This window comes from Protopterus annectens, chromosome 2.part0 (genome assembly GCF_019279795.1).
Source record: "Protopterus annectens isolate FY-2018-M chromosome 2.part0, PAN1.0, whole genome shotgun sequence".
NCBI classification, from domain to species: Eukaryota; Metazoa; Chordata; order Ceratodontiformes; family Protopteridae; genus Protopterus; species Protopterus annectens.
Window position 1 is genome coordinate 1,869,270,961 of NC_056728.1, and position 25,619 is coordinate 1,869,296,579.

Consider the following 25,619-nt stretch of genomic DNA (forward strand, 5'->3'; position numbering starts at 1 on the left):
GCAAAATAACCAAGTCCCTGTTCTCAATCAATGGTTGTAAAGCTGCTGTTTTAATCTTTGAGAAGTTGTTAGCCTTACACATATGTTCCCTAAAGTTATAATGTAAATCCTTCAATGATAATACTACCTAAAATTTTATTTTATATTCAGTTTTTAATCTTATACCCAAATAAAAGCTTTTTAAAAAGAAAATAAACTCTATGGTTAATTAAATTGTTATGGTTCCCTAATAAACCTAAGATTTCATTAGAATGCCATATGAAAAATTGGGAAGGAGGTGGTATTAGTTTTCCTAATTTTGATTTATATGGAATATCAGCTAGTATTCAAATTATAACTCAATGATTAAATAATTCATATAATTCTAAATTGAAATTTATACAGGAAAATATTGCTAAGTAATAATAAACTATTATTTGATCTACATGTGCAAATTGTATTTAATAAATTTTATTGGATAGTAAAAGATTACTGTATGAGTTACGAAAATAAAGCATGCACTGAATTTGTATTTGAAACACTGACATGTAAAGTTGCTTGCCAGCAACAAATTCTTCATTAGCTATAGATCTCTTTAATGTGGAATTATTTAAATGACTTTTACTTGTCCCGGTCCCCTTCAATAAAGGCATCACACCAAATGACATTTGACGACCTTTATTGAACTTCCATAAACATGTTTGTTAACCAATAATCATAAATTCCAACCAGTATATTCATAAATTTCAATAGGTGAAAATAACATCCATGTAACATTACCATAGGACAGCATCCCTGCTCATCCTAAACAGTAAGCAGCATCCATACCTCCACTCACTTACTTATGAAGCAGTGTACTACTCACTTCAGATACCATTTACTGAATTATTTCCAAACAAATAAGCAGCTTACCTCCACTTGCTTATTTACTTATCAAGCAGCATAACCGCTCACTTGCCTTTCCCAACTTATTGAATTGAACCACCACCAGAGGGGAACAGAAGAGGGCAAGCCTGCCCCTCTTCTGCACCCATCAGCCTGACCAAACTGTTCCCCCTCTTACCAACAAACATTTAACAATGTAATCACAATTACGATGTTAGGCCAAACATCATTTCGGTGTACCCCATCCTGTCTAACCAAGCTGGGTCTGATTCATCCCCTCCTAAACCCTATCACATAACTACCAAAATAACCAATTACCTCACCAGCTAAAAACAAACCTCTTTTACCTCTCCTATACTAAGGTAGCAACCATAGCCTCATAACCTAGCATAACCACTGCGCACAAACTAAATAAGCCTTACCTCACAACCAACAGCTTCAACAGGCTTCCAAGGGTATTACCAACCAACTGGACAACCATAATACTATGCCCACTTCCCTAAAAACCATGCAGAGGCAATTGCATAGCATCAAGTCACATTAAACTCAATTTACCACCCAATTAATATAATAAACAAATGAGAACCAAATGAGATCTCTAAGGTCAGCACAACAACAATCCTGACATCACACCAACTATGCATTATAAACTTAACAGATCCAAATGGCCATCATGGCATTTTAGCAACCCAAATACCAAAACCCTATGAACGTTTCATATTGACGGCTGAAAATGAACTGAAATTCCAAACACCCAAATGACCTCCTCCTCATCTTACCACAACCACATATTCACTATTTTATGCTTCATCCTTCCCTCACACAATCCACTGACCCAATCCCCCAACTTTTGTAAATATGTTAAAGTTTGCTTCACTGCTATGCTACTAGTCAATGTTGAGTTTGATACTATCCATGTAAGTTAGAATTAAGCTTGAAACTATGTTACTCTTAATGCTAAGTTTGGTATTATGTAAATTTGAATGACATCTGCATACACATCCTAACAGCAGCCCTATATAATGTCTGAAAGCAATCCTGTCATCTCACCTACTGACTCTTATAAATGCAGAACATAATGACCATCCTAGCCTTTGCTGACCCACAAAATAGCAACAGCATGACTAAATACAGCCATCTCCACCCTACCCCCAATCTACCAATGCCCTGCTGTCAGCCTCCCATAAAAACTTCCCCCAAACTCCTTAAAACAAACCTTTAATTCTAACGCAACCTGACACAAAATCTAACATGCACAACAAAACCCACACCCCAGCCATGTTGGCCAGCTAAACTGAATCCTAATCCCCCAACCACTCTCACTAAACCACCTACACCATGTTAACTTGGAACTCCAAATATTCATCATCCCCCCAAATCAGCCATCCAACAACCTGTGAGCCACCCTCCAATTATGCTCCCCAACCCAAAACCCCTGCCACATTTGTAAAAGGATTGCAAACCTCTGATCAAAACATTTCCAAAATGACTAACTACAACGTTAACAGGTGCCCACCAAGCACCCATTTCCTCACCTATCCCCCACAACACCTACAGTGCTCCATCGAACCCTACCTCTCTTAAATCATACATATACCGAACCACCTCCTATCAGCTCAGAGTGCCAGACAAATGATACCCTGCTACCTGCTGTAAAGGCCTTAACCTATTATAAGACATTCATAGAAACTGCTTCAGGAATAGATTTGTCTCCTGGACAATACCATACGTGCTGTACGAATTCCACTGTATGTCAACCAAAACACCCCGTTAAACCCACTCTTCACAACTTGATGTGTAACTGTAAAATCAACCCAGAGTGTCCACCTGTGTCCATCTTGGAATAGAGCATTACATGCTGCATGTAAAATAAATGGAAATTTGATATCCCCAGACCACAACACATCTGTGCCGCCTTGTGCACTGCCCCAACCAAGCAGCCTCCATCACATTCAGGACACTGACAGATGTTTTCCCATCATTGCAGCTACTGGCAACATGTCCACTGTGCGGTCATCCCTCAATGATCTGTAAAAGAACAGAAACTGTAAATTCACTGCTACAACCAAAAAATCTTAACCTTGCGTGCTATCAAGGGAATCTGCCGCCATATTCTCCCATCAAATTTCCAATGTAATCTTGACTTAAGGCTACCCTTCTACTCTTTCACCACCCCCCCCTTTTTCTTTTTTTGTATCTATAGCCTGCTTAATTTTCCCAGTTGAGGCTGTAATATGCCATAATATGCCATTAGTATGTGTACCACATTCAACTCTTTTTGTTCCTCTTTAGCTTGCAAAAGCTCTAAGCCCACATACCTCTCTACCTCTTAGCCAAGGTGATAGCGACAAAGCCCATGCTTCTCATCCTCTTAAAATGATAAGTGTTCACAAGCCATAAATAAAGAGAAACCAAGGTATCTTCTGATGGTATAACATAAGAAACTCAAATGTCTAACCTGTTCCTAAATTAGTCTTTAATACTGTGCTGCTAATTGCCAAAACCACAGACTATGAAAACCAACCAAATATGAAGCAAAATCTGGACGTTCTATGAAAATCTGTACAGTTCAAAGGTATGACAACACCCCAATATCCCCCGACTGCGTTCCAACTCGCATAACTGCTACTTGTATGGACTACACACCACTACACACCACTCCCAGAATCATTCAGCAAGCATGCCGCCTCTAGCAGACTAGCAGCAACCCTGCCACTACCTTTAGTTAAACATTGTAAACAATGAACTCCATACTGAGGACAAGCCATACGTAACTGAGACTCAGGCTCACTAACTAGAGAAATTATTTTGTACAATAAATGGGGTTACTGGTTTAAGAGAGTATGGCAACAGCAACTATACCTCTCAACCTTCTATAGCAAGAAATCTAGACATATTTATTTATTTTATTTTTATTTTACACTTGTTGACCGGGCTAGTCTAGCTGGATACATGTTCATTTTTAGTAGAGGCCTGGGGAGAAAAGCTCATAGCCATAACAGAGGGGAAAAGGACCCCAAAATAAACACAATTTCCCACATTCCTCTTACCAACTGAAAAACTGATAGAATGCCAGGTTTTGCATCCGCACAGATCTTCCAAAGGGAACAGAGTCTGTAACTCAATTGTATGTCATTCCTTTGTGATTTTTAACCCTCAATAATCTGCCAATGACTTGCCAGAAAACCACAACTCCATGAGAAACAGACTAACAACTGAAGATCCAGACATACTGCTAAACTTTGTGCAAGGTTAGCTTACTGCAAATCCTGTACCATAAAGAAATATGCCACCAGCAAATTCCCTTGACAGTGCAGGGTAAAACTCTGTCCTGAGCAACCCACTGTAAACTGCAAGATGACCTGCATGAACACGAATCAGAACAAAACCTGAGACAAAACCAAGGTTGCTAAAACCATCAGGGACACCTGCCAGGAGAACAATCCAGTTGTATCAATGTCACGTGAAACTATTGAAGCCCAAGATGTAACAGAGACCAAACAGCTGTATCCATGAGACAGTACTACCTACTGTATCTCAAGAATGTAGCTCAACATAAGCTCATTAATGAAAAAATGAAATTAGCAAATTTGCTGCATGACAGGACCATGTGTGTTCATCCACCTTCATCAAACAAGCCATAGCTACACAACTATGGTGTTCTTGATTCTGAGTCATAGGAGTGGCAAGGGATGCTAAACTTAGCTTACAAGGGCAAGCCCTTAATTAGGGACAGACTCACTGTTATTGTCTTTGCAACATAACCTACCTTTAATTCACCCCAATTTTGAAGGCGAGGCTCTAACTCCTAAACAGGTATACTTAGTGACATCTACACCACCTGGCCCCTACCTCAGACACAACAACAAATGTAGAGAACAAGCCAACACCAAACCTGTCTGGTTCTAGTCTACAAAATCCATCAATATGTGTATGCAAACATAGCCTCCAGCGATCTACGTCAGTCACAAAACAAGGTGACACCAGACATTCACAGCCAAGAGGCATACCAAGCAAACTGCCAAGGCCCCCATAAAACTCAACATCTGAACCACATGCCTGACTGGCCTCTCAAAGGAAACACTGCAGTACAGTGCACACACCACACTTTGCCCAAACATCAAAACTCTTCCCACAAACTTAGAAAGTTGACAAAACTGGCCCTGCATACCCATAACGAGGAACAAAATCCAAAATCAACTGTATTCTTTTTTTTTCATTCTTTCTTTATTTTATTTTACTTTAGTCTTCAGTAGTTTACCACTCACTGTCAGAAAACCACAATTTTATGAAGAACGGATCACAGGAATCCACCCCTCCCTGCAATACAGGAAACATCCAACACCCCCTCCAATCACCCCACAGACAACAAGACTGTCCATCACTCCACAGAGCAGGATCCAAACAAGTAACAACGACCAACACTGCCGTCGCCATGCCAGCAAGAAAAAGCTACCAGCCTTAGCATGCTCCAGTAGCATAGCTCTACTCCCAGAACTTGCCCAAATGTCTCCACTAGTTGATGAAGTGCACCAACAGACCTGCAGCAGCACAAGTCTCAAAAAGGTCAGTGGCCTGATCTCCAGTGTTGCTCCCTTCCCCTTTTTTTTTTAAATTAATGCAGTGTAAATGTTTGCCACCAATCCATCCCCCCAACACCAATTATGAAATGGTCCCAACCACGACATCCAATTCCAACACATACCACTCCCACATGTGCCAAAGCCCTGGCAACACCAACAAGCCAACACCCCTGGAAAAAACATGCAGAGGCCCAACTGAACCCATCACAACCGCCATAGCACCACAGGATGGACCCTCCACCATTATCAGTCAACAAAAGATTGCCATAGAAGCACTCCAAGCCTGCAAAAGCAATTCATGCCCACAAGAAATCCCAAACAACAACCCACCAGCTGGCCAACAGCAACCTGCCCCAGAACACATGAGGCGAGTGGGCAATGAACAAAAGTCAGCTCACAGGACTCAGAATCCCCCTACTCCGAAACCCAGCACCCAGTCCACAGAGTCCCACTATAGGGCAGGCGAGTCCCCAAACAGTGAATACCGTGCAACAGAACTTCTCTGCCTTGAACTAGGCACAACAAATGCAACACGAATCTTCAGGAAAGAAGACCTTCACCAACCAACCCATTTTCTCCTCTGCCTTGTCAAACAAGGAACAGCTACAACGAAAATCACCTGCAGCCCAAGACATATCCGCTTGCAGCATACAATCAAGCAAGCACCTCCAAATCTGGAGAGTAAAAATGACCCACCTTCTCTGAACGCCCATAACAAATCAGAGAAAGGATTGCCACCCTCTGCAAGTCACTGCTTCCCCAGCACTGCTCACTGGCACTCATAATGAACATGCCAAATCCAGATAACATGTGGGAATCTGCACTCCAACTAATGACAGTGACCAAATTTTTTTTTTTAGTTTTTGATTTATGACCTTTTTTTTTTGAACATTGCTCTACCAACTACAAGTTAGCATAACTGGATTACATTCACATAACCTTCTTGAACGATAGGGAGTCTGAAAGGAAATATCTGATATTTCATATAGAACAGAGGCATGTTTCAGAGACATATTTCTCTCTAAGCCCGCGAACAATGCAACCAATACCATACAACTACTGACCATGCAAACTGGCAGTCATTTGACTTCCCCCCTTTGCACTCTTCCTCCCCTAGCCAACTGAAACATACCTGTCCACACCAACATAGCTGATCCACCATTTAGAAGTGCTGATAAATTAAGTCACTTTACTAAGTGATAATAACTGAGATCAACACAGAAATTTTAAAATAAGATTGCAAATTCTGCTCCTAAAGTTCATAAATAGTAATAAAAGTAGCTGTACCTTCCTACATGTGTAGTGGTGGTATGTGCATGTGTGACCAACAACAATCCCTCGCAGATTCTCCCAGGCCCAGAAATCTGCTTCTACTAAGATGAGAGGAAAGAAAACAAATAAAACCCATTCACTACACTACAACCATCAGTGACTGCTAACTTTTCACTAATAACTTGTCACCAAAACAGCCATTCTGCCAGCAAAAAATTAAAACCCATGCTTGAACAAGAGATGCCCCTACAAAGTACTGAACTCAACAAAAGCAACATAACCCCAAAGGAAAGGAAAAAAAAAAAAAAAAATATATATATATATATATATATATATATATATATATATATATATATATATTTACTCACCCAGTACAGTACCACCATGCCCACCTTTATATCCGAGGCCTACCTGTCTGCCAAACTATCTACAGGTCATCTCAGACATAACCTTGCCTTAACAGGTTCACGCCAAAGATGTGACTCCTACTCCAGTTACACTTGCCTAAAACCCTCAAAGCCTCTCCCTACCCTTACCTCATTTCTTCCCACACATCCCTCATTCCTATTTAACCCTATCCTCCCCTTATCCTCCTAATTCCTACTACTCTGTCTAACCCCAACTGAAAATGTCCCTGGACAAATTGGTCTGTTCCAAACCTCATTTCAGTAGAGATTGTGTATATTGACTGATACTGGTGGACTGTAATGGTAGAGGTTTCAGATGGTGTTTTGTGGTTGAAATGTTCTGTAATGGGTCGTTTTGTCCTTATTGGTTCATGACTTTTGTTTGATTGCTTTCTGGAATAATGTTCAAATCTATAAATTTAAAACACACTCTAACAAGTGATGCTGTATTTTACAAGGAATATGATTTAATACAATCAGGATGGTGCATCAAAGAACTCATGCATGAATGCATAGTCCTAAAAATGTGTGTAAGGGACCTATGGTTTGAAAACAGCCTGGAGATAAACTTAATCCATTACTGGCTAGATACGTTTTCTTTGAATGTGAGTTTCAATGCTGTTTCAATGAATGTGAGTTTCAAGGGCAGAGAAGCTTACTGCTCATACTAAGCCTGCTTTCATTGTGAAACTGTATTGTTTTGTTTGGCAAATGGCTATCAGTATTTGTGCTATAAAATTTTAAATAAAAGTTTTAAATATCTCTTACATTTATAAAAGTAAAAAAAAAGAAAACAGATGCACACTGACAGGACTGACTGTAATTGGGGTGACAGACACTGGAATGGCTTGGGGGGCTCTGATCCATTGCCCTGCATAGGTCCCCATTTGACCATGATCTGGCTCTTTGCTCATGTAACACAAACAAGAGCTCATTTAATAATGCTGGTCTTGTTTTGCCAATAGCAGGGATTTAAGAACCTGAAAAGATAGTAGCACACCCTCATACTGGCTGATGTCCATTTGTAGCATGCATGTTGCTGTTTTGATCAGTGACCAAAAGCAAGCACGAAAATTCCATCAGAGAAAATCATCCAAAACCACTGGAATAAATCACAATGCACTACTAGAATATCCTTTTATTCACACATATAGGATTTTGTCCCTTAACCAACAGAATTTCATCAGATAAAATAGTTTCAAACAAACTGCATTTTTAAAATACAACTGTATTATGACATCATCACATCAGCAAGGCATTGTGCAAAAAAAATATATATTATATATAAATAATGGTTTATAAAAATTATAAAACAAACAACTGCTACAATGGGGCCGAGGATTTTTAAATTTAAATTGTTTTGGATATTAGTTTTTTGCCATTGGCTACAGAATTGGTGATCAAAACACAATCACAACACAAAAACATACTGCAAACCATAATAACTTTAATAGGTAGAAATAAAGGGTCCAATTTCAATATTCTCACTGGCCCAAAGTATAAAAATATTGCCCTGATATCTTAAATATAAATCATATTTTTTGTAGATATAAATCCTACTCAAACAATATAAAATTAGTCTTAAAGACCAAATCTAATAATAATTCATATATATTAATAGAACTATTCTTCTCCAGTGGAATGGGGGGATACATGTGTACAATCATAACATCAATTGTAATAAAAAATCCAATTACTTCTATAAGCTTTTTAATTATTCCTAAGAAAATCCCATGAATCAATACAGACAAATGGTTCACTGTAAACAATATTCTTAAGTTCTGCATCTAACATTTTTCTATTGGTTGACAATGGGATGAATAGGGGGCTGATGTACATCCTTATGTAACTTCAGAAGCCTGAAAATAGTAGGTGTAATGGGAAAATCAACATTCAAATAGTTGCATTGATGAATATCATGGGCACCCTCCAAAAATAAGTCATAAATATGACTTTGAATTCGACCATATATCATATTCTGTTCATTAATTGAACTTTGTTTATATGTATTAGAATTTAACAAATGTTTCATTTTTGTTACATGATAACATATATCATTAGCAACTAGACCCCCACCCTTATCTGGCTTGATTAACCTTACTTGTGGGTTATTTTGCAAGAAGTCCAACACTGCACATTCACTAAGATTATTATTGGCATATTTGTTATTCCTAGTATAAATACCTTTAATATCCAACTCACACATGTTTTGGAACAACATTAAAGTGGGATGCAGCAGGGGATTATAGATACTAGCCACTCTAAGTCGGTTATTAACGTATACATTATTCAAAAACATTGAACGTAAATTTAACTTATGAACATACAACCTTAAGTCCATTAAAGTCTGCACATAATTCATGCATTTAAAAGTTTGCACATATCTGTGGAAATTTCAAGAGACGAAAAATTGTAAACTTTAAAGTCTCCTTTAGCATTTGTGGAAATCTGTAATGTTAGCAGTCTAAATTCATCACTCATAAGTTCAGAAACTGTTAGATTCAGTTCCTCTCCTACCAGTTCTGAGGCCCCCTTCCTCTCTGATTCCTCCAAGTTCCTCTGTTTGAAGCTCCACCTCTCATTGGATATACCTGCTGATGATTCTGATTTCTCAGATGTCCTGAGCATCATGGAACAGCCATCTGTTGATCTAAAAAAATCATCAGTATCTTCTAATTCATTATTATGCCAGTCATTATTATTTTCATTCATATTATAGCCGCAGGAGGCATCTTTAGATTTATTAGACCAAACCTGTGAACTTTATTGTAAGTTTCCATATCTCTGGACAATTTTTTCATTTTCCTTGACTTTATTACATTCATCTGTTCCTCAACAGACTTCAGGATATGTGTATATTCATATTGACTGTAGGAAAAATTAGGATCTTGAGTGATAGAATTATTTAACACCAAAATTTCCTTAGTAAGCACCTCAGTGGTTGAATTATTGAACTTTATAACTAAGTCCATGTACTTAAAACCATGTTTGTGAAACAACTGAAGCAGTTCTTTATGAAACGGTATATTCTCCATCACAATTTGTCTTTTGATACACTCTCTAAAGAAGTCTGAATCCATATATAGTTTCTTAATCTTCAAAAGACAGTCGTCAAAATCAGATAGTTTGTCAAAACATTTTGGTTGATGGTATTGGGTTCATTGCTAAATGTAGTTGAACCCTTTAAAAAATCTTTAAAATTAATAGTTTGATGATGACTAGATTGACTAGCACACATGATTCCTGTTTTCCTACCCAAATCAGGTTCTGCATCAAGTATTTGTGACAGATGATTACCTGACTGAGTGCTGGTGCCATTATTGACTTCGGACAAGGAACCAGGAATACTGTATGTAGAAAGCTAGGACAGATGTGACGCTTGAGCTGACTGTTGAAATAATGATAACTGTTCCAATTTGTCCATTCTTTGATTAAGCTGCTGTATTAACATGTAATATGTAGGATGAACATATAAATGGGTTTTTGGGGGTAGTTCTTCTATTTTGAATGTATAATAGTTTTGGATTTTGTTCACAGCAATGTTGTGAATGTTAGGTTGTGATTGGTGGTTTGAGTTGAATATGCCTTTTTATTGGTAGAATATGATCTAATGGGAGTACCCATTTTTTGGCAATGCCAGTCAGTCGAGTCAACAGTGAGGTTGTGAATATTATGTTGTGATTGGTGGTCTGAGCTGAATAGGCCTTTTTATTGGTGGAATATGAACCAATGGGAGTACTAAATTCTCAGAAATGCCGATCAGTCGACTTTTAATAATTTATGTATATAAATTAATAATATGTTGTGATTGGCAGTTTGAGCCAAATAGGCTTTTTATTTGTTGAATGTGATCTAATAGGAGTATTAATTTTTTTGGCAATGCCAAACAGCTTAATTTTAATACCTTATGTGAACAGTTTTGTGCCGAAGAGCCTTACGAGTGGATATAAGCCTGTTTTATAAGATCTTATTGGCTAGATCAACTCAGTGCGGTAAAGATAATTTCTTTATATATTTTACAGTTTGGTTAAATATGGTAGAGTTGATATCTTGACATTTTTATTCTAATATAGGAAATATATCAAAAATCATTGAAATGTTTGTATTTGTTAATAAAAATGACATTGTATACATGATGGTTATAATCACAAATGTATAATGTTTTTTAGGAATGTAAATGATTGGTTCATTTTTTGATATTTGTATGTCCATTGGCCAGTAGGATTTATTGGTGATTGGACAAAGGATAGATGTATATGGGCTTGAATATATGTTTATGTGAAGGTTTTTATTGGTTATAGGAAAAAGGTGTGTATAATTGATGTAATCTCATTGGTTCATTAGGGTTTTAAAAATGTAGTTTGTTTGAAACTATTTTATCTGATGAAGTTCCTTTGGTTATGTGTGAAATCCTATATGTGCGAATAAAAGGATATTCTAGCAGTGCGTTGTGATTTATTCCCATAGTTTTGGACGATTTTCTCTGGTGGAATTTTTGTGCTTGCTTTTGGATTTACTGTAGTCCTCTTTATCATTTAGTGTGTTGGTTGTTCTGCTTGCCAGTATGGATTCTTCTCCTCCAGGGAAACAATCACCCTTGCAAAATTTGTTGGGTGAACTGGCAATGTTAATAAAGCAACTTAATCAAAGAATGGACAAATTGGAACAGTTATCAGTGTTTCAACAGTCAACTCAAGCTTTGCATCTGTCCCAGCTTTCTACCTACAATATTCCTGGTTCCTCTTCTGAAGTCAATAATGGCCCCAGCACTCAATCAGGTAATCAGTTGTTGCAAATACTTGATGCAGAACTTGATTTGCGTAGGAAAACAGGAACCATGTGTGCTTATCAAGCTATTCATCAGCAAACTATTATTTTTAAAGATTTTATAAAGGGTTCAACTACATTTAGCAATAAACCCAATACCATCAACCAAAATGTTTGTGACAGATTTTGACTGTTGTCTTTTGAAGATTAAGAAATTACAGATGGATTCAGCAACTTTAGAGAGTGTATCAAAAGACAAATTGTGCCGAAAGGCTTGCGGTTATGGCGTTACCCTACGGGTTTGGTGGAGAACTCACCGTTTCATAAAGAACTGCTTCAATTGTTTGACAAACATGGTTTTGAGTACATGGACTTAGTTATAAAGTTCAATAATTCTACCATTGAGATGCTTACTAAGGAGATTTTGGTGTTAAATAATTATATCACACAAGATCTTAATTTTTCCAACAATCAGTATGAATATACATGTATCCTGAAGTCTGTTGAGGAACAGATGAATGTAATAAAGTCAAGGAAAATGAAAAAAATTGTCCAGAGATATGGAAGCTTACAATAAAAAAGGTGCCTATCCCCCTGGTTCACAGGTTTGGTCTAATAAATCTAAAGATACCACCTGTGGATATAATATGAATGAAAATAATAATGACTGGCATAATAATGAATTAGACGATACTGATGATTTTTCAGGAGATCAACAGATGGCTGGTCCATGACATTTGGAACGTCTGAGAAATCAGAATCATCACCAGGTATATCCAATGAGAGGTGAAGGTTCGAACAGAGGACCATGGAGGAATTAGAAAGGAAGGGGTCCTCAGAACTGCAAGGGGAGGAACTGAATCTAACAGTTTGTGAACTTATGAGTAAGGAATTTAGACTGCCAGCATTACAGATTTCCATAAGTGCTAAAGGAGACTTTTAAGTTTACAATTTGTTTTCTCTTGAAATTTCCACAGAAATGTGCAACTTTTTTTTGAAAGGATGGACTTTTGTCCCATCCAAATACATGAATTATGTGCTGACTTTAATGGACTTAAGGTTGTATGTTCATAAAAATTTACGTTCAATGTTTTTTTAATAATGTATACATTAATAACCCACTTAGAGTGGATAGTGTCTATAATCCCCTACTGCATCCCACTTTAACGTTGTTCCAAAACATGCACGAGTTGGATATTAAAGTTATTTACACTAGGAATAACAGATATGTCAATAATAATCTTAGTGTAGATGAATGTGCAGTGTTGGACTTCTTGCAAAATAACCCACAAGTAAGGTTCATCAAGACAGATAAGGGTGGGGGTCTAGCTGCTACTGATAGATGTGATTATGTAACAAAATGAAACTTTTGTTGAATTCTAATACATATAAACAAAGTTCAATTAACGAATGGAATATGATATATGGCCAAATTCAAAGTCATATTTATGACTTATTTTTCGTGGGTGCCATTGGCATTCATCATTACAACTATTTGCATGTTGATTTTTCCATTACACCTACTATTTTCAGGCTTCCGAAGTTACATAATGATGTACATCAACCCCCTATCCATCCCATTGTGGACGCTAGAGGATCTACCACTCAACCAACAGCAAAAATGTTAGATGCAGAACTTAAGAATATTGTTTACAGTGAACCATTTGTCTGTATTGATTCATGGGATTTTCATAGAAGGCTTAATAAGCTTTTTTATAGAAGTAATTGGATTTTTATTACAATTGATATCAAGGATTTCTACACATGTATCCCACATTCCACTGGAGAAGAATGGTTTAGGGAATTTCTTGACATGAAAGAGGTGCCACATAGTTCTATTACTGCATATGAATTATTTTTAGATCTGGTCTTGAAGTCTAATTTTATATTGTTTGAGAAGGATTTATATCTACAACAAGATGGCATTGCCGTGGGTTCTGCCTGTGGCGGGCTTTACACTAATATCGTTATGATAATGTGGGAATATAAATACCTTTTAAATTCTCATATTTGTAAATGTGATTTATATTTAAGATATCAGGATGATATTTTTATACTTTGGGCCAGTGAGAATGCTGAAATTGGACCCTTTATTTCCTATATTAATGGCACTACTAACTTCCTATAATTTACACACATAATTGATGATGTACAGGTAGCATATTTGGACGTTTTGTTAAAGAAGGATGATATTAATCATAAATTATTGGATAAAATCTATTGTAAGCTGATGTATTCTAACTCATTTTTTCATTTTCAAAGTAATCATTCCATGTTTCAAAAAGCGCTATTGTTAAAGGAAAGTTAGTACGGTTACAGACTGGTCAAACTTTCTAGATGAATGTGACCTGTTAAAGGACATGTTCTTGAATAGAGGATATACAGAGACCTTTATTCTGGAATTAATAACAGGAGTAAAAGAAAAAGGACTGAAAGGGCATTTTGAACCCCTGCTAAATTTAGGTCCATCTTATGTAAGGCTAACAGATAGAACTGGATCAGACTTACATGAAATAGATTTACCCAATAATTCTTTAGAAGTTATGGGTAATAATACTGAGCAGAGTAAGGATGCGTATACTAATGCCTTCATAACCTGTTTTAGTAATGATAGTAGTGCCATTAGACATGTGTTTATTAAAAAATTGTGATGTTCTTATGAATGATTCTATTTTTAGAAACCAATTGGGCAATAAACCTATTACTGTCTTCAAAAGTGGACTTAATTTAAAGAATATTTTTGAACATCCCAAAGAAATGATTAACAAAGGGTATATTCTCCTAACAAATCAGATCATGATTAATGATTATACTATTTGTATTAATGGTAAACCATGCTGTAATAGCAAGCAAGTTGTCTATTGTGCCTTATGTTCATCTTGCCCATGTTTTTACATGGGCAAGACTGAACGGAAGTTAAAAAAGAGAATTGGGGAACGTCTACCAGACATTCATGCTATAAAAACATCAATGCCCTTCACAGACCTATTTCAGGGAATTGTGATCATAATTTTAAATTTGTTGTGTTGCAGGGTGTGGTTGAATCAAACAGAGGAGGTGCCTAACAATTATTACTAGAAAAAGCAGAGTTATTTTGGCAATTGAGACTTTCTGCGCATTTTTGGCCAGGCTTAAATGAGGCAGCCTCGATTGCTTCCTTATTGCAACTGAAGGCAATCTCCAGATAACAACCAACAGTTTAATATACAATGTGTTTATTTATTGTTTGGTTATGTTGTATTATTAACAATTTTATGATTATATATATGTGAGTACTGGAATATTTGTGTTGTGTTTCAGTGAATGTGACTTTGAGAGTAAGTTGTCATAGATGGGTGTGGTTATTGTTCCCTCGTGAACATTATTGGTAGATGGAAGAATATTTGTTTTGTTATTGGTCATTTGTGAGCCAATTATTTTTGTTTTCATATTGATGGACTAGTTTTGTTATATGGCAAAATTATCACCGAGTTAATGAATAGATTCAATTTTTTTGGACTTTTGTGAATTGAATAATATATGTTTTTATAGTTTTAAATGAATTAACGGAGGAGTTATGTCTAAATAATATACTTAATGTAAGGTTTTGATTATGCATATTATTGGTTAATAGCATGTTTTTTTGTGTGATTCACCAATTCTGTCGCCAATGGCCACTGAAATTCTAAAGAGGGGTAACTATGCAGACCGTGTTACGCCCCCAAGATAGTATTGGTTTGTTAGTTTGGTTTTAGAAACTATTGGTTGAGTAGGAATTATATCTGAATAATGTGTTTTTGCACAATGCCTTGCTAACGTGATGTATTCGCAATATAGTTTTATATTTAAATAATAGGATGAACATGTAAATGGGTTTCTGAGAGTTGTTCTTCGATTTTGAATGTATAATAGTTTTGGATTTTGTTCATAGCAAAGTTGTGAATGTTAGGTTGTGTTTGGTGGTTTGAGCTGAATATGCCTTTTTATTGGTGGAATATAATGGGACTATATTATAACATCGAAGTTTCAAAACTTTTAATGTTCTAATATCGAATCCTATTCAGCGAAAGCTGAAAATATCAAAGCAACAGAAAACCAAATTTTTTCCTAGGGTAAGAATTTGGTTGTCCATTTCTGTTGCTTCAATATTTTCAGCGCTGTGGTGGAAAGTTATGGGTCAGGATCAGGTAAGTGTGTGATTGAGTGCAGGTTAGGGTAGTTAGGGTTAGAGTTAGGGTCAGGTAAGTGTGCGACTGTGTGGATGTGAGGATTAGGGTGAGGCAGGTCAGTTACGATTAGGGCACGGGTTAGGTATGTGTGCAATTGTGTGGATGTGAGGGTTAGGGCAGGTTAGGTGAGTTAGGGTTAGGGCAATAGTGACAGACTTTAGGGCTAGGGTTTGGGTTAATGTAAGTGGCTAGTTAGTGGTGTGTGTATAGTTTAGTGTAGTGTTAGGTGTAAGATTTTAAGTGTATGTGTGTGGATTGCTGTTTGTTTGGTGTTCTTGTGTTGTGTGTATGTGTTTTGGAACAGCAGATTGTTTCCCTAGGAAAAAATTCACTGTTCTGTATGTTCAATGTTTTCAGCTTTCGCTGAATAGGGGTCAATAGTAGAACATTTGAAGTTTTGAAACTTCGATGTTCTAATATAGACCCGAATATAATCCAATGGGAGTACCAATTTGTCGGCAATGCCGGTCAGTCAAGTCAACAGTAAAGTTGTGAATATTATATTATATTGTGATTGGCGGCCTGAGCTGAATAGGCCTTTTTATTGGTGGAATATGACCCAATGGGGGTACTAAATTCTCAGCAATGCAGATCAGTCGACTTTTGTAATTTATGTATATAAATGAATAATATGTTGCAATTTGTGGTTTGAGCTGAATAGGCTTTTTATTTGTTGAATGTGATTTAATAGGAGTATTAATTTTTCAGCAATGCCAAACAGCTTAATTTTAATACCTTATGTATACAGTTTTGTGCCAAAGAGCCTTATGATTAGATATAAGCCAGTTTTACAAGATCTTATTGGTTAGAACAACTCAGTGCTGTAAAGATAATTTCTTTAAATGTTTTATAGTTTGGTTAAATACAGAAGAGTTGATATATATATAAAAAAATCATTCAAATGTTTCTATTTGTTAATAAAATTACATTGTATACATGATGGTTATAATTACGAATGTATAATTTTTTTTAAGAATGTAAACGATTGGTTAATTTTTTGATATTTATATGTCCATTGGACAGTAGGATTTATTGGTGATTGGACAAAGGATATATGTGTATGGGCTTGAATCTATGTTTATGTGAAGGTTTTTATTGGTTATAGGAAAAAGGTGTTTATAATGGATGTAATCTCATTGGTTCATTAGGGTTTTAAAATGTAGTTTATTTGAAACTATTTTATCTGATGAAGTTCTGTTGGTTAAGGGACAAAATCCTATATGTGCGAATAAAAGGATATTCTAGCAGTGCGTTGTGATTTATTCCAGTGGTTTTTGGATGATTTTCTCTGGTGGAAATTTCATGCTTGCTTTTGGATTTACTGTAGTCTTCTTTATCGTTTGGTGTGTTGATCAGTGACTAAAACAGGATTTCCTTTATGCATTAACTTCCAAATCAGATTAATTAAACCTACAGTGTGAATGAAACATGCATCAAGGTCCACATTTCATCACATCTGCTTTATATCACAACTTGTCTTATTTGTAGTGCCTTATAAATTCAGGCAGAAATTTTAAGAGTAGAATAATAAAACCTTTCAATAATACATAATTTTAGGATAAATACTTTTTTAGAAGTTAAAATAACCATTTAAGAGGTTAAATTTATACTCTTGTAGTGCTGGTTACATTTAAATAACTATTTCCTTTTAATTTTCCTAACCAACACCACTAGAATGGTTGTCATAATATCTTGGTTTATGACCAGGTGGGAATAACGGGTCCTGACTAATAATAAAAGTGTATCAAAATCATGTAACAAACATTTTTGGAATTAGGAAAGCATTATGTGTCACTTGCACAGCAGCCATATGTTCTGGAGTATTCACTACTGTTGTATAGCAGTGACTACAGGATGTTATGGAGTATTCACTGTACTCATGCAGCATTTACTACATGGAGTTCTGGTTTAGTCACTGTCATCATGAAACAGTTACTTTATGATGATACAGAGTACTCACTATCCTCATGGAACAGTTACTAAGTGATGTTATGGAATACTCACTGTCCTCATGAAACAGTTACTTTATGAAGATACAGAGTACTCACTAACCTCATGGAACAGTTACTAAGTGATGTTAAGGATTACTCACTGTCCATATGAAACAGTTACTTTATGATGATACAGAGTACTCACTGTCCTCATAGAACAGTTACTACTTGATGTTATGCATTACTCACTATCCTCATGGAACAATTCCTAAGTGATGCTATGCATTACTCACCGTCCTCATGGAACAGTTACTATATGATATAACAGAGTACTCACTATCCTCATACAACAGTTGCTACCTGATGCTATAGAGTACTCACTGTCCTCATGGAACAGTTACTACATGATGTTATGGATTACTCACTGTCTTCATGGAACAGTTACTACATGATGGTATGGAGTACTTACTATCACCATATATCAGTGACTGAACAATATAAGGCAGTATGAAAAACTGACAACAGAGTACATATGGGGTATTCACTACCATCATCGAATACTGACTTGGAGTATTAACTACCATTACAGAACAACAACTATATGTGTATGCTGTAGGAAAGCATGCATAATGGCAAGTATGTCAAATGAGTAAATCTAACAGTAATCAAAGTATCTTGTGAGAAGCATCACATTTTAGTATTACTGTATAATCTACAGGTCAGAAATTAGTGCACAGCCATAGAATTGGTTATGTTATTTGATGGAGGGTTGCACAGCCCCAAACACTGGCAGTCTGCATGGCTTATACTTCAGACAGATGTGTCTTGTTTACATAGTTTGGCAAATGCTGGTATATATCTTTGCACTCAGATTGGCATTATTCACCAAAATACTATTGTTTTCTTCTGGCATAGACTCTGCAGCCTACAGAGTGGAATCACTTGCTCTGTACCATAAGCATCATAACAAAAACTCTACCCACAAAATACAACATAATCACGCATAATCACGCATCAGTTAAAGGAGTGCTACAAAAGTAAGAAGTAATGACGCAGAAAATAAAAACATAATACAGAAATCTGATCTCACTCTCTGTCCGTTGTTCTCTACGGAGTCTGACCCTTTCAACATTTGTATTGGAAAAATAAATTTGTTTTAAATTAGCACTATATTTGGCAAGGTATGAAACAATATTCTTCGAGTTCAATTAGAATCTTTCTATTTGCCTATGTAAACCATAATTTGTATACGAGTAAATTGTAGCTGAATAATGCCAATGCACATGCCCATCTATATTTTTGTTTACAATTTTTGCATTGTGTAGCATCCATCTAGGCAGAATTGGATGCTTAGATGGATGCTACAACATGTAAATAAGTTGTACTATATGCTTGTGGACTACACAGAAACTGGAACTTCACTTAACATAAACAAGAAAGCATTCAAAATGAAATATTATATTTATGTAATCAGTGGGATATTTCTTAACTTTTTTTTGTTTAAGGTGATAGTTTTTAAGATTATGATAATAGTCATTTTGAAACAGTGAAACAATACTATTCTAACAAGTAAAATTCAAGTGAACATATAGTTAGTCAATCATTTACTGAAAAGAATGTCTTTAGCATGATTTCAATGAATGACTAGCCATAAATATTTTTGCATGTGGTCAGTTCATGTTTTCAGGTAAACAAATGTCTAATTCACAGTAACAATAACATTATGCATAATTGTTGCAAAATCTGTTTTACTGTGTATGGCACATTTTATTATATTTTTTGTAATCGCTTATCCAAAATAATATGGACTTTCGTAAGTGTGGATGTGCTTATCGCTGTTTTCTAAGTTTGCAATTTAGTAGGATGAGGTTAGAGAAGCTAAAGTAAGACATTATTGAGTCACTACCTCATTACAACAGAATTTTCATTTGGACCCATGTCATTCTCTAACAGATTTTAAGCTTCTACAACATTTACATAATCATGCTGACATGTACAAAATAGTAATCTGCACAAAGACTTTCTGAATAAACACGTTGGTGGCTCACTTTAGCACCATAATTTATAATGATGTAATGCATTTCAAAGGGTGAATACCAAGACAAACTAAATTATATGATCTAAATAATTTCATAAAACTTTACATAAGATCTTTAGTTTTCTGGATATTATGATGTACTTTTCCTAATGCATTTAGTTTATCATCTGGGAGACATAAATAGCTTATGACACAAAACTACAATATTGTTCACAGACATGTATATAAGGAGGCTGTGTATACTGTGGTTCAGCAAGCCAGCATGGAGAAAGCTGCTGACGAGGACTTAAGTTTTCAGCTATGTGATGTCTCTTAGCTTAACTAATTAGATCTGTGAGTCCCACAAATATAGAACTCCAATGTCTTTCTCCTGCTGTCGAAAATGGACTAACATATAGTGGGATCCCATCAATAAACAAAGTATGACAATTTATGGCATGCAATCTACATACCAATAGAAAATATAGTTGACAGAAAGCAGGGATTTTTAAATTGCTAACTGATAATATGAATTTAAATTGTAACACAACCGCCATCACACAATAAAAATCAAATTCTATTTTACTACATTATGTTGTCCTCTGTGTTCAGTTTCCTTATTTAATGAGGTTATTCAAAAAAGGTAGTGCTTAACCATTAATATTTCAGCAGATACATTTTGCATCCACTTACAGTATTATAGAACTTTGCCTAGCTTTAACAAAAGGAACAAATGAACCAAGCAGCACAGTCAGTTCTTTTTCTACAAGTAATTCCAAACAAATACATGGTGATATTACTTAATGTCTGTCTGTTTGTATCTGTGTTTCACTCTGTGTGTTTGTAAATTTACACATGCCATAACTCTCAACCTCTTAAGATAAGAAATATGAAACAATGAGTAAAATAGTAAGAGGACAAAAGCCCCAAAATAGGGAAAGATTTTAAATATTGCTCTTACAAACTTAGAATTAAAGGATTTGTGTTCTTATACATCTTTTTGAAGGATATGAAGTCTGAAACTCAAATATCTGCCATTATTTGGTCATTATTTAATGACTTCATTCCTCTGTGATTTGCCATAAAATCACAGATTTTATGTCAAACAGACCAAATATTTGAGGCAAAAATCTGGACATTCTGCAAAAATCTGTACAGTTGAGAGGTATGCATATGAACATGGAACTCCATTAGGGAGAGTGTGAAATGTGATTACATAGTTTAATATTTCTGCTATTCAAACTGAATGTAGAGATATTGAAATGCTGAATGTGTACAAGAAGCTGTCTGTGAATATATACACATGCACACTTATATATATATATATATATATATATATATATATATATATATATACGTGTGTATGTATATATGTAGACATACGTATATGTATATATATATATATAAATAAATAGGGGAAGTTGGGGTCTAGTCACCTACATTGTCTGATGTTTCTGTTCTTTCTTAACCTAACATAGGTTTTGTGTGTGTGTGTGTGTGTGTGTGTGTGTGTGTGTGTGTGTGTGTGTGTGTGTGTGTGTGTGTGTGTTTGTGGTCTCATTATGTAGCTTCTCTATTCCACCATCCTTACGTGCCTGTTTCTACGTACAGTCATTAGTCCTGCTATGATAGTATCTTTAAAGCAGCCTGAAATTACTCCCCTGGCAGAAAATGTAGTTTTTAACAAAATATTATTATAATAATTATAGTATACACATGTACAGATAGCATCTGATTTAGCTTAACAGAACTGGTAGTGTGATGGCCATGCCCTGGCCCAGCAATCAAGGAGTCTCAATACTTACCATTAACACCAGTGAGGGGCGTCCATATAGGGAAAGGATAATAAATACACACACAGTAAAGTACAATTTCCCTTAAGAGCACACAGAGATCACAGTCAGTCTGAGGCTGGTTTCTCCCTTTCTCTCCAGGCCCCCAATAAGACTCCCCAGTAGCACAGCTATAGGGTCCAAATCTCAGCCTAGCTGACAAGCTAACCTCCAGTACCCTCTCTGTCCCACCAGTGCTTGTTGTCCCTGTCCAGGTAGCTGACACATCACACACACTTTGAGATAAGTATTTATACAACTTCACAGACACTACTGGGAAAGGCTGACACAGATTCTCCAGCTGAGACCCTTTACCCAGACTATACAGTAGTAATTACTGCCACTACCAGCTAATACTTATCAGCTACCCAAAGGCCCTAAAAAGGGTGTCCAATTATTACTGTGCAATATTATTATCCAATTGGCAAGTGTAACTAATCACTCTAAGGCTTATTAGAGTGGCTTTGTACAATAAACTCTATAAATATGCAATGCACTCTAGAACTTAACTTAACTTTACACAAACCAGCCACAGGTAAGAGGTTTTTAAAATATTTAATAATAAATAATTAAAAACACAAGACAATATACTATACCACAGTGCTATACAAGAGTTCAGAGATCACACAGAAACTTAAAATAATTCTGTAGTACAGTTCTGTCATAACAGAAAAACACTTAAGTCTAGTCTTTATAGTCCTAGCTATTTCTATAAGAAAACATACTTCTAAAGTAACTTAATTTCATAGACCAAGGCAGTGCTGAGGTTGGATATCAAAACAGAATGCTTACAGTCTCTCTCAGCAATAGTTTTTAAACTCACTAACAGCATCTCTGCTTGGCCCTTCAAGATTACATCATTTTGACACTTAGGTGTTCTCAGTATACACATTACATCATTTTGACACGTAGTCTGGAGTTCCCAGGCTAACAGGCTACATTATTTAACAATCTAGTAACTGCTCAGGAAACTACAACAATAAAAGTAATTTCACGTGTACACTCTAGTAATTATTCCTTACGTTAAAACAATAGAAAGAATGTGTTCAGCTTGCCTCTTCAACACAGCTATCTAGATCAAAGGGTATACAAGACATAATTTTAACTTCAAAAGAACAGATGTGAAATGCTTGGCTTAGTTTTCCTTACAGCAGATGGCAATGTTGCTACAGTCTTGAAGTTCACATTTTACAGTGTTTTCTTTCATTTAAAGCCTGTTTTTACATTTATATTTACAAATGATAGAATTATGTATCAAATTCTATTTGGCTAGGCTGGCAGCCTTCACCTATCTTCCCCAATCTTCACAGGTGGTATTAATCAAAACTGGAACATCCAGATACAGGGATGGCCTTGACCTGTTGTTGCATGCCTTACAATGCATCATGATGGTCTAATACTGCTGAATACTGCCTCTCTGTATTACTTACTTACAGCACAGTTTCATCTGTTGAGCTTAATTCTATACTGTCCCCATTCAATTGCTAACATGCCTTCTGCTGTTATACTCAATTTCCCACAAACACTGATTGTTTTACTATTCATTTCAACACACTTCTTTTTTCTATCTTAACATTTAATTACAGAAAGAGTATCTTTTTTGGTTCTGAAAGCATGTGTTGTTTAAAAGATATAATGTGCATAGGTCTGCACTTGCAAAACCATAGGTAATTAACATTCAGTGTGACATAACTGTGCAAACAACTTCATTTTCTATGTGTAACATCACAGTTAATCAATTTTTGAATGGGTACTTTAGATATTAAATTCTGTTTAAATCAATTAGAATATTGAAGAAAAATCTTGCAAATGGATATAATTTAGTCTATGGTATACATTTGGTTTGAGACATACCGTTGGGGCTGGCTTTCCTCCTGAGACAATGCAGACAAGGGTGAAGTTCTGGGCTTGATACCGGCTGAATGGTGCAGGTGTATCTGCTGCTATCACTGAGATGGATGTTGGGGGAGCTGCAATAAAAATAAATACATTTCAGATTTGGTCACTTGTTTGTTTTTTTTAAGAGTACTGTTTACCCTAAAGTGCTTGTTAAATTGCATACAATTTCAGATAGCATTTTAAAATTAAAGTCTTACATAGAATCCAGTCTTATACACTTCTGAAACAACTCAATCAATATGCAAAGAAACGTTTGTATGCAATTGAATAACCAAAGTTACTGTCAGCAGAAAGGTACTAACCTTCATGCAAATTTAAACCGTTGCCAAAATTATTGTGCTGTTATTATACGTCAGCATTCTCCAGGATACATGAGCAATATGTGCATGTCACAAATCAGTGTCAATTTCTTGCCTTTATTTTCTAGGTCATAAACTGCCCAGAGAGTGATAAAAGTGATTCTTAAAAGCCATTCTGCTAGCAATGAACACGTATTTATTTATTTGTGTTCATTTATTGGGAAAGTCCAATTGGATACAATGCCCATTTTTAGCAGAGGCGCAGATAGAAAAGCTGCAAGAAACAGTAGATATACAATATAAGAAAGTTTAAACAAGTTCTAAAATAATATGTCCAAAATCCTGAAATTCATTAAAACCAAATAGGACATATCAGTTAAAAAACATAGTAGCGACACTGATGCATGTTACAGAACATGACTGAAGCAATAAATTATCAGTATATATGTAATAACTTCACTGAGTGGTAGACTGTATCAAAATAGCAAAAGTAATACAATATGTATCTATACTCATGCTGATGTGTAAGCTATTAAAAGAACAGAAGTGCCCATGCGTTTCATGCAAGGAGTACAATAACCTCACTGCTGTAAAGAGCAAACTGGAAAAAAGTGGTTTAGTATGTAAAAGATGGAAATCACAAGGTTTATGAGAATATGACATACTATTAATAAATGTACTGCCCTACTTTTAGTTTGCACTATGTGATTGCATGTATAACAGGATGCAAACTAACATTTTTCACTACTATAAGGCCTATCAGGTAGATTCAGAATCTGATAGACTTCAGCAAGTTGGGCCCAGATTAAGGCCATAGTGTTACAGCAGACATCCAGCAGGTGAATGGCCTCTTTACTCCTTTCTTGCAATGAATTCCTTTGTTAACAGCATGCGCTGAAAGCATCTGGTTAGCCATGTCTCTGCATATCTGAAGGCCTACACACCGTCACCCTTCAGCCTCCTAACACAGTTTGAATTCTATACCACAAGGCTTGTTTGTACTTTGTAGAGCTTATCCCTACATAGCAACCCAGTTATAGGCAGCTCTGCCAAATAAGTAATTCCTGAGAATCAAATTGATTGTAATGCAAGTTACCATTTGAAAATGCAAATTTTTGTTTTTTTAGCAGGTACTGTAACATTCTATCTGCTTCAACACTCCACAGTACTCCATGGGCCAGTGGAGGGGTGGACGTTTAAATATTCATACTGCATTAGCTGGTACAGTCTACAGTGCATCTCTACCAATTAGCAGTAGCCTAACTACAGAAAATGGCTTCTTCATGAATCCTACCAACTGTTCAATACTATACTGCTGAGTTTTACTTGTAAAGTTGCAAGCAGCTGTTGTTTGCACACAGGCAGCACCGGACATTAAGTATACTTGCCACACAGAATTGTTTATTGCAGGTGAGTGGGTCAGGCAGAATAAAACCAGTAACTGTACCTTCTGGCCACTGTGATGTTCTGTGACTTTTTTAATATACTTGCCAACTTATTGACAGATTACTATTTTTAGCTCTGCTTATATTCACTTGAC

General features: G+C 35.9%; 1 protein-coding gene across 1 annotated transcript in view; it reads right to left on the minus strand.

Moving 5' to 3' along the window:
- The window catches only part of IGSF21 (immunoglobin superfamily member 21), a gene marked incomplete at its 5' end in the record, with an annotated part of 1,235,684 nt that extends 1,211,817 nt beyond the window's left edge, over nucleotides 1–23,867 (minus strand). Inside the window, one exon of the mRNA XM_044061896.1 lies at nucleotides 23,736–23,867. Within this exon, the coding sequence (XP_043917831.1) occupies nucleotides 23,736–23,867 (132 nt within the window). The remainder of the gene's footprint in view (nucleotides 1–23,735) is intronic.
- Between the last annotated feature and the right edge of the window lie 1,752 nt (nucleotides 23,868–25,619).